Source organism: Choloepus didactylus, chromosome 18 (genome assembly GCF_015220235.1).
Source record: "Choloepus didactylus isolate mChoDid1 chromosome 18, mChoDid1.pri, whole genome shotgun sequence".
In the NCBI taxonomy this organism is placed as follows: Eukaryota; Metazoa; Chordata; class Mammalia; order Pilosa; family Megalonychidae; genus Choloepus; species Choloepus didactylus.
Window position 1 is genome coordinate 56,709,334 of NC_051324.1, and position 18,420 is coordinate 56,727,753.

An 18,420-nucleotide genomic window follows, 5' to 3' on the forward strand; every position below is an offset into this window, starting at 1 on the left:
CCCCTCAGAAACTGCCCCCAGCATCCTTCTCTAGTATTCCTCCAAAAAAATCTGCCAAACTGGACCTGAAGGATAAGTGAGATCACCACAGGCAAATCATATGAAAACCTTCTCCCTTCATCTTTTCCTATGGAAATCCTCCATAAGTTTTCAAGATCCAGATCCAGCTCAAACAGTTCCTCCCCAGAAGGCATTTCCCAGATCATTTCAGTTAGAAATAATCTCTCCCATTTTTCAGTTCTTGCAGAAAGGCTTGCAGGCTCTTTCATATTCTCTTGCCACAAATCCCACACCCTCCATACACTCCACAACCTGGGATTCTCTGAACCTATGACATTCTTCTGTGATCATACCTGGCAGGTGCTCTTTCCTATGCCCAGAGTACCTGTCTCTACTTTTTGCTTAGTAAATCTTCCTTTATATGTCAGCTCTAATGTTACCTCTTCTGGGAAAGCCCTTCTCCAAACTCCTGGGCAGAATTGGTTATTGCCTCTTCTCTGCTGCCACAACACCCTCGCCCGCATACTTGTCTCCTCTGAAGCATTCATCCCTGCTCAACATCTGGTATACAATGCTTGCCAAATGATGGAACTCAGGATCTAGTGTGCTAGGAGACCATGTTGCCCATTTTCTAGATAATCAGAATGTACTTCAAAGAACTCCTATTCCTCAGAATTCTCAGAAAGGGAAATTCCGTATGTGGCTCCTTACAATGTAGGGAAAGGGTCCAAATGGTCAGCATTTAACCCTTGCCTCCATATACAAATCACAGACTCTTGCTTAGGAACAAGAGGTCCAATTCACTGCTTGCTTTACACGTGAACAGTGCCGCCCTCCCGCAGTCCACTGATCTCTATGAGGGCTATGGAACAGAGAGCAAGCTAGCAGAGTTTCTCAAGCTCCAGGGTACCCAGATTCCAAGGTCAGAGATGCTCTGGTAGGATCTCCTTGCTGGAATGCTGGCACTCTTGCAACCAGCTTACTGAAAATGTAGCCACCAACTATTCACAATGTTAGATAAATGTGAAACTTAAATACACTTTCAGCTTCACAACACTTACTACCGGTGCTCGCCTGTGTTCCAAAAATGACACAATGAGGCAAAGTCAGTGCCTTAGTAACATAGTTCTCCTGCAACTCCCTCAGGAAGCACGTCACTCACAGACAAGCTTAGCAACAGGACCAATGCTCAGACCTCCCCAAGCTCGGCTCAAGATCTTCAGTGAGCTGTTCATTTTGATGCAATTCTACCTGTATGAGCAATCTTGGCTTCCTAGTGGCAGCAGTGATCCCAGCAACATTGGAGCAGTTGTCTCAAAAAAAAATGTTTGGTAAAGCCAGATTTCCCTCTTGATACAAATTCCACAATCCAAAGAAATGGGCTTTCACTCCAAACTCTGGGAAAAGGGATCCACTGCAATATGGAGTTATCTAGTATAATGCACAGATCTGATTCAGATTTCTATCCTGGGAAGGCCTAGCACCAGCTACATATCTTTCTTACTAGTTGGCCAACTACACATTCTATATCAATAGTCTCCTGTTCTCAGACAACTCAGCTTGACTCTATATTGGTCAATATCTTCCTCAACATAAAGGCTCTTAAGAATCATAAGCAAGAGCTTAAAGTCAAAACTCAAACCTGAACCTGACTCCTAACTTCACAAGTCCCCAGTCCTTTGGGAAAGAATGGTCAGGATGGTCAAGAATATAGGTATTCAAGCAGATGGGATTGATGAGGTCACTTTTTCAGGGATATTTAAAAGGAATTTAATCACACCATTACATCATTATATCATAACCTCCTTGAGGGTCAGGACACTTCCAGTCATTTCTCACCCCTCCTCCCAAATCAAGGCACAGAGGATTACTCTGCATAAAGCAGTTATCAGTAAGTGTCTGATGACTGATTTTTAATCAATAAATATTTGTTGCCCTTTTTTTTTTTAACGTGAATAGATAAATTAAATAAGAGCGAAAAAAGGGGTGAAATACTCACTGACAGAGAGGTGCCTGCTTCTGGGCTCAGGGGGCTGGTAGATGGTATTTATGTCCCCTGCAGACTGGGATGCCTTGATCCGCATGTGCCTGGACACCCCAGAGTGGGGAGAAGAACTGGTCTGCAAGATAAGAAGAAAAGGACTGAGATAGGTCTGTAAGCAGGCAGGCTATAAAGACCCCCTCACCCCTTCCCTAGGACTTGCTGGGCTCTCTGCCACCTTGATATTTTTTAACATGTAAGTCACCCCTACTTTCCTACAAACCTCACACCTCAATCTATCTTGGCAAATCACTATTTGCTCAATGTAGTTTGAATGCTCCAGGGATATATGAGCACTGAGTCCCAACACCCCAGATTAATAGGTGATGACCCAGATACGGAAGAATAACAAGTACTCTGGTAATAGTCTGCCAAACAGAAAAGAGAGCTGTAAATACCCTTTTATAAAATTCTCCAGAGAGCTTGGGAAGACTAGCAGGAAATGACTTCAGCAGAGAGATCACCTGCTGAGGGGGGTTAGAATAGAGAATGATGGCAACCTCCCTGCCTAACAAACTTCTGGTTGATAAGTATTTTTAAAAAAATAGTTCAATATGCTGCTGCTTCTCCAACCACCACTCCCTGAAAATTAAGGTAAGAAGATCTCAATTGCTTTATACTACCAGGGTTTACTTGTAAATCATCTCAGGATCATGAAAGGCTGTCATAGGCACCGTAACACGAGGTCAAGGACCTCAGAATAGGGTCAGCAGCCTTACCACATCCATCCCCCCCTCCCCCCCCCCCCCTTTCCACTGAGCCAGTTGAGCCACCAGGTGAGCCCTGGAGAGGTAACAGTGGAACAAAGGGGATACCTTGCCCTGAGAAGGCATAAAACTGAATCATGAAGATGAACAAGTAAGATCAGGACATGATTACAAATACAGAGAGCACTACTGAGTGTGGGAGTTTAAGATTTATAAACAATTTGAGCTCAAGTTTTTACTTGCTTCTCTGTCTTCTCTACATCTTAGAAAACAAAAAAAGTCTGACCTAAAAAACTGCATATCCTGTCCTCCAGGAAAAAGCCTTCCCCACACTCAGGGGTAAGTAAGTTCAGCTGCCAAGCAGCCTCCCCTAGTTTCCCCAAGCCAAACTTATATCACATGCAAGGCCATCTTGACAAACCATCTTGCCTTAACGGGAAGTCAGAACCAAGGGGAAGTGAATGTTCTTGCTGAAGCCTCCGATGTGCAATAGTTCTCTGCTGAGAGTCAGAAAGGAAAAAACAGTCAAAGCCACACAGTGGGAAAGCAGGCCAGTGACAGGCAAGGGAAGGCCACTGCCCTCCAGTCAGAAAAAGAAGAGCTGCGTAATGAGCACCCTAAGGACCATGTGCTTGGAGGCAGGGCTTTATAGATAGTGGGAATTCAACACATCTTGGCAACATGAATTTGAAACGTACCAAAGAATATACGATCTAAACTCTCAAATTTAAAATCTAAAAGCTGGAACAAGAAAGTAAGTTCAACACCAGTACAAGCAAAGATTTTAAAAAGAAAAGTTGAAGTTGTGGCAACAGGTTGGAAAGCAGGTGAAAGGACTCAGAGATGGCTTCCAAACAGAGTTCCTCACACCTCAATATGTACAAAAATTACCTGGTAACTTGTTAAAATGCAGATTCTGATTCAGTAGGTCTGGGTGGTATGGAGCCTGCATTTCTAACAAGCTCCTAAATGATGCTGATCTGCTGGTCCAGGGACCACACTTGAGTGGCAAGGCCTTAGGAGGTGAGTCTCACGCTTCAATTTAAGGCAATGGTTCTCAACCCTGGCTGCCCATTAGAACTGCCTATGGGGCTTCTGACACCCCATGGAAACTAAAATAGAATCTCTGGGAGGTAGGACCCAAGTACTGGCATTTTAAAAGTCTTTCCAAATGATTCTAAAGTTTAGTCAGGTTTGAAATCCCTAATTTAAGAGGATGAAGGGAGGTAACATGGCATGGTAAACAAAAATGAGGTTGCTGCAAGGATTCGGAGAAGTGTGAGCAAGACCTAGATGTGGGGAAGAGTGGGAGGAGGAAGGTGGGCCTATAAAAAACAGGAGCGTAACAGGTGTAAAGTGTGTACCTAGCAGAACACTCTAAAGACAGCAAAGAGAAGTTGGCATATGATCATTCAATGAATGAATGAAGGACTCTATGGGAAGCAGTGTGATGTGGCTGACACCAACAATATAAAAAATTACCAGAGAATCATGTACATAATAAATATTTGCAGTGGCTGGAAGCTAGAGATGAGCAGAAAAAGAAGTTATAAAAAGTTGACCCACAAATTATCTTGACAAAAGATTTCATGACATAGCCAAAAAGAACAAGTGGATTCAACTATGCAGTGGAGAAAAAAGGGGCTGACTTTAGTTTTGTACATGGGAACTTAAGGTAAAAAACTGGATCTTCTCCACCAAAGCATTCAGTCCTCTACTTTATTTAATGGTGGTACCAGGGACATTTGTGTGGAAGAGCACGATAATTGGGATAGCTGAGGAAGCACCCAGGTTATTTAATTAAATTTACAGCTTTAACATCTGTGAATGAAAAGCTTAAAAAAACACACACACAAAACAAAACAAAAACCTGTTTCAAAGTTATATAACTTTAGAATAATGGATGCCATGTTTATCACCTCTTATCCAAATTCCTATTTCCTTTTTGTTCTAAAATAACCACCAATATTCAAGGGGTTCACCCAAATTGAGATTAGGTAAATAAATCTGTGTTTTCAATATCCATACTCTAAAGTACATCATAGACCTTAATTCTAAAAATGCTTAGTTACCTTTTCCGCCTAGAGTTCTAAACTTTTTAGGTTATTCACATATAAAAGTAGCCCCAATTCCTTGAAAACTGTGTCTTCTCCCAGACCCTAGCTCAGTTATCTACTGAGCCAAAGGGAACAGAATGACACTACATCTCAAAAGTTCTCCTCGTGGGCCACTTTGTACTTTCTATTCTATTTCTAATGATACCCAACCTGTGGAGGAACCTGGATGGGGTTTTCCAGGGACTACAATAATTCAAAGATCCCTTTCCTGGATGGTAATTGACAGGTATTACACTACAAGTCAGAACATCTGGATTCTAGGCCAGCTCTGTCACTATTTACTACCATACCTTGGGCAAAGCATTCTAAGTCTCAGTTTCCCCAGGTATACTTTGGAGATAACAGATACCTGTCCTGGACCCCTCAGAGTTGTAAGAATCAAATGAGATGAAAGCACTTAAACATAGAAGGAGTTATTATTTTTGAAATAGAGGACAGACTAAAGCTAATTTTTCCCTATTCTGCCCGAACAGTTTTGTTCTTTCTGTATTTGCCCCATTATTTTAGGAGGACTTTAGATTATTCTTGATATTTTGAGTTTGAATAGTAGGCAAGACAGTGCCAAATTCACTGATGGGAAACTTGGAAAGTGGGAAACATTTGGATGAGAAGATTAGAAGTTTACTTTTGTCAGAGAGAATCTGAGGTAACAAAACCAAAATGCCACACTCAGTCTAAGGTGGCTGGATGTTTATTTTTTTATCTTATTTAGATACAAGTGACAAAAGAATGTTAAGCTTGAGATTACTCTATAGTAGTGGATGATGTGGGACTAGAAAGTCATAAGAAGGTAAAAAAACAGAAAGATAAATTAGATGCATACATGTATAGGGAAGAAGCCTGTAACAGAATAAGCTAAGAGTTGACGGTCCAAGGCAGAGGACTACTAGATCAGCAAGCACTACTACAGGAGGTGCTGAAGTATCTTAAAACACCAGTACAAACCAAAGCTAGAAAGAGACTGCTCAAAGAGAAGGTTCTGTGATTACCGAAATCCAGGGGTTCTCAGGTAAGAACAATATTAAAATCTAAGACATGGCCTTGGCTAGGGGGAGGGGGGAGGGATATGACTATTTATGTTGGTGAGGGATGAAGATAAAGGAAAGATTAGAAGCTGTCACAAAGGATCAGAAGAAAGGGAATCCAGAGAGAAGAAAGATAAAGCAATTAAAAAGAAAAAGTAAAGGAATAGGTGGTAACAAAAAGGTGGATGAGGCAACAGCTCAAAATGGAGGGAACTGTAAGTGGAGAAATAAGGTGGTTGAGAGTCACCAGCAAGTGGAGATGAAGACAAGGGAATACTGATACTCTACATAACAGAGTGATCTGCAGACTGGTGCCAGTCCACAAACTGCTGATTACCAGTCCTCGACAACATAAGAACAGAAAACGAGTGTAACCCTTTAAAAACTTTTATAGCAATTTAACAGTAACTTTATGACTACTGAATATAACAATAAAAACTGTGGGCTTATAATTTTTATGCCTCTAGTTTATTCTTCTTCATTTTTCAATCTTGGTATTTTACTGAAGAACTGGTCAATGACAGATAGGAAATTTTAAAAAGACCAATACAGAACAAAACTGGTATTTCATAACAGACAGTTAGAGAATCACTGTTCCAGAAATAAGGATTCCTAAGTACATAACAACTTTGGTTCATGACAATTCCATTTATTAAGCTGCATATTAGGGATCACAGTCAGGGATGCTAGCTTCCTGTCAAGCAATCACATCTTTAAACAAATTCCAATTCCAACTACTTCTGTAAGGAAGGAGTGTGCTAAATATGATCTCTGCCTGACTCTTGCTGACAATTCAAGAAGCATTCACTGTTTAGTTAAGGTGGGGAAGGGAATCCAAACAAGAAGGCAAAGTTCCTGCTCTCAGGAGCTTATAATATTTTGGAATAAAGACTTACAAAAATGCAACAACTGGAGGGCAATTACTAAGCAACATATAAACTAGTGTATGGACTGTCTCCAATGACTAAAGAAATAGGGGAAAATCAAAATGGCCTCAGTCAAAAATAGTGGCAACTGTAGGCTGGAGCCTAAAAAAAGGATGACAGCCACACACTGGCAAAGAGGAAGAAGAAAGAACTGCAGGGCTGGAGGAAGGGGTGGGAGGGAGTAAGCTGATGAATATGAAAGATGAGATTAGGAGTTGAAAGCAGGGATAGTTGGTGGTGAGCTGTGGATGCTAGGCTAAATTTAGATCTTATATGAGAGGCAATAAGGAAGAACCACATGGATCAGATGAGTAATGAACAGGGGAATGAAATAGTAAGGTACATGTTTTATTCAGAATACTTTCTAAAACATATCCAGAAAAAGACACATCTGGGATAGAGATGACCACTCCTTATGACCAAGGACATTTCTGTAATATTAGAAAATGTCTTCTTTAAACTAGTTTCCTAGCAGCACTCTCCTGTGTCTCTCCCTAAGCAACAGGACAGCCTAACACCATAAGTCTCTTTAGAAACTCAGCATGAGCACCATGCCACCTAAGCTCTGTCCTGGTATGATATGTCCAAAGCTCTCATGCAGTAATATCAGCTGTCCATAGTCTGCTGTTTTCAAACAAAAGAAAAGGAAAGGAAAGAGTTCCAAGAAACCTTTGGGAACATGCATCTGAAGAAAACTGGCAGAAGAATCAGATTAGAAACTGACCCAGATAGCAAACATTCCTGTAAAATACAGGCCCCCAGAGAACCTTCAGGAGAGGAAACTGCCTAAGGGATGATTTCCCACTTCTGATGTTCCCTGTAGATTGCCTGCTATTTGGTAAGGCAGCAGCTGGTGAGTTACAAGAGGCACTGCAGCCCAAGGCGTTTTTCCCCCCCAGTGAACAGAAAGAAAAGTTTGCTTCTTACATTTGTCTCAGGGGAAAGGCAAGGCTGCTGAAAAGTTGTGGGACTTGGGTTTACAAAACCAACAGTGTACAAAACACAACGATCTCAAATCCTCCACAACCTTTGCTAATCAGCACCCCCCTGTTAATCAAATCTCTCTTGTTGAGGTCAAAATGTAATTAAGAAAACATAAATATAGAGAAAAAAGAATTTTCTCTTTTATCATAAAATGTTTCCCTTCCTCTCACACCACAAGCCAACTAACCTTTAGTTGCAACTTTAACACTAACAATCTGACGTCTCAGTGAAATCAGACGTGGTGGCCACTGACAGTGGGCTGGACTTAAGTTTTTGTGTTGGCAGTGGCTGAGTCACGTAAAATCTGTCGAGGAAGTAAGGCAAACTCCTGAAGGAAAGCAAGCTTTGTTTTCAGCTACTTACATGGTTTCTGTCCTGAGACAGCAACAATATCCTAAGGCTTTTCATGCTTGAGCTTCTGTCCAAAATGTCAATTGCTTTATCAAGATCATCTTGGTTTTTCAGCAGGATGGAGAGCTGTGACAAAGGACGCAGAAAAGGGAAATCATATAAGATACAAGTCTATCTTGATGTTTCAGCTTGTAAAAAACAAACAAATAAAAAAAACACATACACAAAGTAAGCAAAAAAAAAAATATTTTGGAGGAATAAAATATTTGGAGGAAATCTGATTGAATACTATGGGGTCTTAAAAGATCTAACTGAAACCACAGAGATACTTGCTCTTTTAAATGTACAATTCAATGATTTTTAGTAAATTTATAGAGTTGTGCAGCCATCACCAAAATTCAATTTAAAAACTATTTCCATTTCCAAAAAGATCTCTTGTCACTCCCTGCTCCTACCCTCAGCCCCAGGCAAGCACTAATCTACTTTATGTCACTACAGATTTGCCTCTTCTGGACATTTCATATAAATGGAATCATATAATATGTGATCTTTGGTGTCTATCATCTTTCACTTAGCTTAATATTTTTTAGCTCATTTATGTTGTGGCATGTTCAGTACTTTGTTTTGAGATATTTTCTGAGAAGACCTTCCTTTCTAACAATACACTTTACCCCAAAACATCAAATTCCAAACAGTTAGAGCCCCTATATTTCTCCTAAATTAAGCAATACAATCATGTCCTACGATACACCCACACAAATTTATACCTCAGAGAAGTGTTTAGTATCTTAATGATTAAAGGCAAAAATTAATGACTAGAACCCCAAAACTACCTTGTCTATTTTAAAGACAAGATCCTTGAGGGAACAGTCAAATCTCGCTGTTAAAAGCAGAGGACTTTATGAGTACTTAGTATTGAAAGATGCAAAAAAATGCTTTGCTTAGGACCTAACAAATGTCAGATTTTATACATTTGTGGCAAACACAAAATCAAGCAGAAATCCAAGTAATTTTTTCATTTCCCAATTTATAATACAAGAAGATGAGAACTCCAAATCCTAGACTGGGAAAAAACAAATAGTAAGTACAGTGGTTTAAAATAAAATCATAAGACAACAAACAAGATGGAAGAAAAATTTGCAAATCATATTATAATGAAGGTCTAATATCCAGAATGTATAAAGAACTCTTACAACTCCACAATAAAAAGACAAATAACCCAATTAAAAAATGGGTGAAGGATTTGACTAGATATTTCTTCAAACAAGATATACAAATTGCCAATAAGCACATAAAAAGATGATTAACATAATTAGTCTTTAGAGGAATGTAAGTCAAAACAATAATGAGACACCACTTCACACAAACTAGGATGTCAATAATAATAATAATAATAATAATAATAATAATAATAAAAAGGACAATAACAAGTGTTGGTGAGGATGTAGAAAAATTGGGATCCAAATATTCCTCTGGTGAGATTGTAAAATGGTACAGCTGCTTTGGAAAACAGTCTGGCAGTTCCTCAAAAAGTTAAACATAGAATTACCAAATGATCTGCAATTTCACTCCTAAGTATATATTCAAGAGAACTTAAAACATATTTTCATACAAAAACTTGTACACAAATGTTCATGGCAGGATTACTGATAATCGCCAAAATGGGGAAACAATTCAAATGTCCATCAGCTGATGAATGGATGAATAAAATATATCCCTACAATGGAATATTAGTCAGTCATAAGAAGGAATGAAGTTCTGATATGTACTACAACATGGATGAAACACATGTGTAGTAAAAGAAGCAAGACACAAAAAGGCCATATAGTGCACGATTCTATTTATATGAAATGTCCAGAACTGGCAAATCCATAGAGACAGACAGTAGATTAGTGATTGCTGATTGCCAGGGGAGAAGGGGAAGCAGAATGGGAAGTAACTGCTAATGGACACAGGGATTCTCATCACAGTGATGAAAATGCTCTGGAATTAGAAGAGGTGTTGGTTACATAGATTTGTGAATACACAAATCACTGAATTGTACACTTTAAAAAGGTGAATTTTATGGGATATCAATTATATCTCAATAAAACTTGTTAAAAATACATAGAATAAAGTAAAACCCCATAGATTTTTCATTCAGGTTTCTCAAATCCCGACAGGGCAGGGTTTAGAGGGCAAAGAAAAGAAAAATGTCTTGAGGGATTTTTAATCTTAAAAAAAAAATGAAATTAGTCAACTGATAATTGATATTGATGGACTATGGAAAGACATGTATGATCTAAAATAATTAATTAATAATTAATTAATCTGGCTTTAGCATTAATTTCCACATAAACATTTGAGTAAGGGAATGCCCAACATTTTGTGCAGTCACTTAATTGACAAGAGTTTGAAAAATGGATCTTTGGGACATCCAGAATTCTTAATGGAACTTATTAGCTGAAAAAGAAGAGAACTAAATCTTCCAGAAACATCTCTACCTACTTAAAGACCTTCTTTAAGGCTAGTTAGCTAGCTGACCTTATCCTCACTTTTTAATGTAGTCACTGAAGCTTGAGCTGCTCCTTATACAATTTTAAAAAGCCCTATGGATTTGACATTTATACTTTTGGGGTTCTCATATCCTACATCTAAAACGTGTTAGCCTACATACTTTAAAATATTTATGTCTGTACTGTTTATTAACTATAGTTAGTGATTATTTTCCAAATTTGTTACATTTCTAAAACATCCAGAAAAACGAAAGATAAGATGGTCTTATTCTAGTGCGCTATGTGGCAATATATCCATTTGTAGCTGTACATTTATAGGAAGGGGCCTAGGGGGTATTTCGCCAACAAGTCAAAGTCTGGCCTGCAGATTGTGGCCCCAAACTATGGAGGCAAATTTTAAAACTCTTCAACCAATAAAACAAAAATTATACAGTGCAGTGACTCTGAAAGAGCCATGATGTTGCTCAGCTTTCTGGTATTGTCCCCCTAACTCTATTCTTTCAAGGTACACATTCTTCCTTCACAGAAATACCCTGCCTTCACACTAAAGCAAAGTACCATCCTATGCAGACTGTAGCCTCTAGTACCTTCTAGGAGAAGGTGTACTCGGCATTCAGAAGAATTTTTTCTGGATGATGTTCAAAGTTGGGGGATGGGGATAATAAAGAAATCATTGGAATGGGTGCTAACTTTCAAAACAAATAAGCTACCATCAGGAATGAAACTCTTACAACAGAATCCAGCATTTATGACTGTCATTAGAGGATCTACACACCAGCTTTCTATAACTCTCCCAGCCCCTGCTAAATGCTGTTCCTTGTTAAGGTTATGCTGGAAAGAAGAAGATAAAGCAGATCATATAAATGAGACCTGGCCCTGGAACCATACCTGATTCTACTACAGAGTATCAGAGCCGCCTGCACTGAATGAGCAGGGAGATTAGGAACAGTTGTGCTGTCTTCCTATGTAGTAAAAACCAGAAATCTCAGCTGTTACAACTAAGAAAATGGGCTCCAGAAAATGAAAACCTGCAGATGATACCAGAGAAACTTAACTACAGTTAAGCAGAGAAAAACAAGGTAGACAGCTGTCCCCTCTACCCCTCATCATCCATCAACTTTCTTACCTCATTGTTCATGTAATGTAGATCGAGAGGCTGCTCAAATACTTTCGCCACCTTATGTTCCACATCTTCAAATCTCACAGGCCGGCTGAATGGTATGATTCTGAAAAGGAACAGGAAGCTTGGTAAATTGTATATTTAAAATGTAGGGTTTAGAAAGGGATGTCTTCTGAGTGATAACTTACTTTATTTTTTCTTTATTTAGAATAGCAAATAAAAACATGATGACAAGTTAAGTAAAAGACCACTGAAAAAATCAAAAAGCTTTCTATTTTAGTGCCTTTAACAGAGTACAACACAGTGGTGTTAATTATATTCACAATGTTGTGCTACCATCACCACCATCCATTACCAAAAACTCATCACCCCAAACAGAATCTCCACACCCATAAAGCAATAACTCTGCATTTCCCCCCCTTCCCAGCTCTGGGAAACCTCCAACCTACTTTCTGTCTTTACGAATTTGCTTATTCTGGGTATTTCATATAAATGGAACCATACGATATTTGAGCCTTTTATGTGTGGCTCCTTTCATGCAACATGATTTCAAGATTCATTCATGTTTTAGGATGTATCAGAGCTTCATTCCTTTTTTATGGCTAACATTCCACTGTATGCACACACCATTTTGTATATACACTCATGGGTCAACAGACACTCGGGATGGTTCCACCCTTTGGCTGCTGTGAATAATCCTGCTATGAACACTGGTGTACAAGTATCTGTTCAAGTCCCTGTTTTCAATTCTTTGGATATATACCTAGAAGTGGAATTGTTGAGTCTACTGTTTAACTTTTTGAGGAACTACCAAGCTGTTTTCCAGAGCAGCTGCACCATTTTACAATCTCACAATAGTGTTCAAGGGTTCCAATTTCTTCATCCTCACCAAAACATTATTTCCATTTCTTTAATAACAGCCATCCTAGTGCATGTGAATGTTACGCTGGTTTTGACTTGCATTTCCCTAATAACTAATGATATTGGGCACCTTTCCATGCACTTATTGTCTATCTGTATATTTTCTTTGAAGAAATGTCTAGTCAAATCCTTTGCCCATTTTTAAAACTGGGTCCTTTGTCTTTTTTGTTGTTGAGTTGTAACAGCTCTTTATATATTCTAGTTAGTAAATGCTTATCAGATATATGATTTGCAACTATTTTGTCCTATTCTGTAGGTTGTCTTTTCATTTTATTGATAATGTCCTTTGAGGCACAGAAGTTTTAAGTTTTGATGAAGCTCAGTTTAGCTATTTTTTCCTTTGTTGCTTATGCTTTTGGTGCCATATCTATGAAATTACTGCCAAATCCAAGGTCATGAAAAATATCCCCTATGTTTTCTTCAAAGAATTTTATGGTTTTGCCTCTTATATTTAGGTCCTTCATCCATTTTGAGTTAATTTTATACTTATTGTGAAGCAGGGATTCATCTTCATTTTTCTTCCATGTGGACAGCCAGTTTTCCAGCACCATTTGCTGAAAAAACTATTCTTGCCCTATTTAATGTATTTGGCAACCTTACTGAAAATCAGTTGGCCATAAAAGTGTGGGTTTATTTCTGATCCTCAATTCTATTCCATTGGTCTGTATGTCTAATATGTCTATCCTTATGCCAGTACCACACTGTTGGTTTTTTTTTTTTTTAGCAGTTTTGAGATATAGTCATATGTCATACAGTCTATCCAAAGTGTACAATCATTGGCTTTTAGTATAATCACAGTGTTGTGCATTCATCATCACAATCAATTTTAGAACACTTTTATTACTCCAAAAAAAAAAAAAAACCCATATTCCTTTAACAGTCACCTCTCAATCCCTCTATCCTTCCCCAGCTCTATATAACCACTAATCTAACTGTCTCTGTAGATTTATTTATATTTAGAGAATAATAAAATACTACTGTTAACTATAGTCCATAGTTTGCATTCGGTGTATTTTCCCCTATATAACACCCTATTATTAACATCTTGTATTAGTGACATATATTTGTTATAGTTCATAAAAGAACATTCTTATATTGGTACGATTCACCATAGATATAGTCCACCACAGGGTTCACTATGTTATACAGTTCCATGTTTTATTCTCTACCTTTCTTTCTAGTATCATACATGACTAAAACATTCATTCCTATTCACTTGCATAATTCAACGCTATTAATTATACTCACAGTAATGTGCTACCATCACCTGTATTCATTTCTAAACACTTACAATCAACCTAAATAGAAATTCTGCACAAATTAAGCAACCCATTCTCCCCTCCTCCCCCATTCTATCTATACAGCATTTTGCTTTTCCATTCATTGGCTGATGGACACTTGGGTTGCTTCCATCTTTTGACAACTGTGAATAATGCTGGCATCAACATCAGTGTACAAATGTCTTTGCACCCCTGCTTTCAGTCCTTCTGGTTATCTACTGAGTAGCTGGATTGCACACTGTTTTGATTACTGCAGCTTTGTAGTAAGTTTTGAAATTGGGAAGTGTAAGACCTCTAACTTAGTTCTTCTTTTTCAAGACTGATTTTGGCTATGAGGGCACCTCACTATCTCATATAAATTTGACGATCAGCTTTTCTATTTCTGCAAAAAGGCTGCTGGGATTTTAATAAGGATTTCACTGAATCTGTGCATTGCTTTGGGAGTACTGACATCTTTAACAATGTTGAGTCTTCCATTCTATGAACCCAGGGTACCCTGCCATTTATTTAGGTCTTCTTTCATCTTACACAGCAGTTTTGTAGTTTTTCAATGTTCAAATCTTTCACCTTCTTGGTTAAATTTATTCTAAGATATTTTATTCCTTTAGATGCTATTGTAAATGGAATTGTTTTCTTAATTTCCATTTCAGATTGCTCACTGCCAGTGTATAGAAACATAACCAATTTTTACAAATTAAACTTGTATCCTGCAACTCTGCTAAATTCATTAATTAGTTCTAATAGTTTTCTTGTGGATTCCTTCAGACTTTCTAGATATAAGACCATGTCAGGGAAGATGGTGGAGTAGGTTAGGCAGACAAGCTTCTCCTCCTCCATGAAAGTAACTAGAAAGGAGCCAGAAGACACCAGGGTCTGCAGTTTCAGAGTGTGAATGGCCACAGAGGGTCCCCCACAGTACATGGAGGGGACATGGACAAAAAACGGAAGACAAATGGCAGCTGGAGGGACGCAGAGAGTTTGTTCCCCATCCAGACCACACCCCCCTCCAGGCTGGCATCAGCAAAACCACCACCAGGCAAGGGAGTGAGCAGCAGCTCTCCACTCCCATCCACCTACCTTGACAGTTTGCTGGAGGGTGATCCTCCACAGACAGACAGCGGGGAGCTCCCACGAGGAAACCCAGCGGGCAGCATTTGCTCTAATCCCAACAGAAGTCTGGTGGGGTGCAACAGCAAGAAGCAGGGAAGGGAGAGGTGCCATACCAGTGATCAGGAGCCCTTCCACAACCCAGAGACTCACGGGCACAAGGCAGGCAGAGAAACGGCAGGCAGGGCCCATGTTCCATCTGCAGGATGCCCTTGACCGGACTCCCTGCCTATCTGCTCAGGGCCTGCATCACAGTCCCAGGACAGACACTCCCCAGAGCACTCAGAGATCCACTGCACTGATTGGCTCTCCACCCAGTTTGGGTTCCACTGCCACACAGGAGAAGTTCCAGGAAGACCTACTAGAGCACCACCTGCTGGTAGGTTAGGGAAACTACACGCCAGCAAGCTGTGCTTCAAGAGCACAACCCACTGGCAGAATTGGGAAACTGCACTCCAGCAAACCAAATTATATATAAATGCTCAAATAATTCTTCACTTTCCAAAATAACCCTATAAAGACAAGCAAATGCCCTGAAGCCAACAGAAAATTACAAAGCACTTGAAGGATCTAGAAGATACAGACAAGCAAACGAACAAATTAAAAAGTCACAAGGGACACAAAATTTGGAGCAATTAATTAAAGTAGTACAAATAAATCTCCAAAACAACTTCAACGAGGTGGCTAAAGACATAAAGGAAATCAAGAAGACTCCACAAGAGCATAAAGAAGAATTTGAAAAAGTAAATAATAAAAAAAAATAGCAGACCTTATGGAAATAACAGCCACTGTGGCTCAAATTAAAAATATACTAGAGAAACACAATAGCAGATTTGAAAAGGCAGAAGAAAGGATAAAGGAACTTGAGGACAGAGTAATTGAATGCGAGCACACAAAAGAACAAATGGGAAAAAAAATCGAAAAATTTGAAATGGAGCTCAGAGAAATGGACAATATGAAGCAAAAAAAATATAAGAATCATTGGTGTCCCAGAAGGAACAGAAGGGTGAAGGGCTAGGAAGAGGGTGGCAAGACATAGTTGAGGAAAACTTCCCGAACTTTCTAAATGACATAAATAGGCAAATTAAAGATGACCAACGAACTTCATATAGAATAAATCCAAATAAAACTACTCCAAGACATATACTGATTAGATTGTCAAATGCTGAAGAGAAGGAGAAACTTCTGAAACCAGCAAGAGAGAAGCGATTCACCACATACAAGGGAAACAACATAAGACTAAGTACTGACTACTCAGCAGGCACCATGGAGGTGAGGAGGCAGTGGTATGACACGTTGCAGATTCTGAAAGAGAAAAACTGCAAGCCAAGAATTCTTTATCCAGCAAAGCTCTCAAAAATTGAGAGAGAGTTTATAATTTTCACAGACAAACAAACACAGAGAGGATTTGTTACCAAGAGAAGAATTTGTTACCAAGAGACCTACCCTGCAAGAAATACTAAAGGGAACTCTAGCAGCAGAGAAAAAAAGAAAGGAGAGAGAGGTCTGGAGAAGAGCAAAGAACTGAAGAGTTATTAATAAGGGTAACTTAAAGGAAAAAAAGAGAGAGGGACGGGAAGGGTATGCTGCCAGGATGGAGCAAGACTCTACTTTCAAAGGCAGTCTCCCAATTTTCTCTGTAAAATGCAGTTCCTCTCTCTGCCCCTGTGCATACTTCAAAGTGTCCCTCTTGGCTGTAGCAAGCTTGCTTGTTCTGTCTGAGCTTATATAGTGCTCCAGTAATTTAATTCAGACCCACCCTGAATGGGTGGGGCAACACCTCCATGGAAATTATCCAACCAAAGTCATCACCCACAGCTGGGTGGGGCGCATCTCCATGGAAACACTCAAAGAATTACAATCTAATCAACACTGATACGTCTGCCCACACAAAATTACATCAAAGATAATGGCGTTTTGGGGGACATAATACATTCAAACTGGCACACCTGCCCTGCAAGAAATACTAAAGGGAGCTCTACCAGAAAAGAAAAAAAGAAAGGAGAGAGAGGTCTGGAGAAGAGCAAAGAACTAAATAGTTATTAACAAGGGTGACTTAAAGGAAAAAGAGAGGGAGGGGAGGAGTACGAGATTCTTGGTAGTGGTGTTGTTGACTGACCTTATTGCTGTATTTTATCTTATTTTTACATTTCCGTTTATCATTTTTATTATTCTTTTGTCTCAATTCTTTTTTTGATTTATGAATACATGGAAGTGCTAATTGTGGTGACATATGCACAACTATATGATGATAGTGTAAACGATTGTACACTGTGGATGACTGTATGGTATTTGAATATATCCCCATAAAATTGCAGGGAAAAAAATAAATAAAGGGACAAAAGTGCTGGAGAGAACTTGAAGAGAGAGCTGTATGTATTCACTGTTGGTGGGGAAGTAGAATGGTATAGCCTATCTGGAGGATAGCGTGGTGGTTCCCCAAGAAGCTATGTGAGTGTCACAAGGTCCTGCAACCTCACTATGGGGTATATACTTGAAAAATCAGAGAGCAGGGACACGAATGGACATTTATAGTCCAGTGTATATGGTGGTAGTATTCATGATTTACAATGGATGGAGATCATCTAAGGGTACACTTACTGATGAACAGAAATGGTGAACTGTGGTGTATGCATAAATAGAATATTGAGCAGATTCAAGAAGGAATGAAGCTGTGAGAGACACAACTAGGTGAAAGAATCTTGAGAGTTCATTATTTTGAGTGAAGCACACCAAAAATGAGAGGACAAACATTATAATGCCTCACTAATATGGACTAACTGTAATGTGTAAACTCTGAGAACTGAATCTTAGGGCACAGCCTATCAGGGAAATGCTTATTGTAATGGTCCCTAGATTGCAAGCTCTTAAAGCAGTCACCTCTATTTCTGAGTTGTAATGGTTATCTCTAAATACTGAGATGCTGCGCTCCTTGTGTATGTATAACCTGGTCAGTCTCTGGAACTTTGTGTATCTGTGTAACACCCGAGACTTGGAGCTAGAGCTTGGCTGTATGAATGTCAGTATTACCCCATATGGCAACTGTTGAAAATGCTGAAAAAGAGTTCAGACTTCAATTACAGATATGAACAAAGCAGAAATGGTTAGGACCAAGGCAAATCAGGCCCAAGGGTAAAGGACTGAGTTTTAAAACTACAACTTCTGTGCGAAACCAAGGGAGGAGATGTTTATTTGGTGCAGGATCTATATTTTCTGTAGCACATTAGATAGTTTAGCCTGTACAATCAGTTTGTTTGAACACCATAGGTGCAGGGAGCTATGAAAGGGAAGTGGGATTTGGTGAGTTTGTACAGGCTAGGGTGAAATACTGATACATCCCAAAATG

At 39.1% G+C, this 18,420-nt stretch overlaps 1 protein-coding gene across 4 annotated transcripts in view; it reads right to left on the minus strand.

The window, feature by feature from the left end:
- MAP3K3 (mitogen-activated protein kinase kinase kinase 3) overlaps positions 1-18,420 on the minus strand; it is an 82,201-nt gene that overhangs the window by 23,166 nt on the left and 40,615 nt on the right. For all 4 annotated transcript variants that reach the window (XM_037810085.1, XM_037810082.1, XM_037810084.1 and 1 more), the window contains 3 exons: positions 11,773-11,872; positions 8,164-8,277; positions 2,000-2,120 (listed from right to left, as the gene is read on the minus strand). In XM_037810085.1, coding sequence (XP_037666013.1) covers positions 2,000-2,120; positions 8,164-8,277; positions 11,773-11,872 — 335 coding nt within the window. The remainder of the gene's footprint in view (positions 1-1,999; positions 2,121-8,163; positions 8,278-11,772; positions 11,873-18,420) is intronic.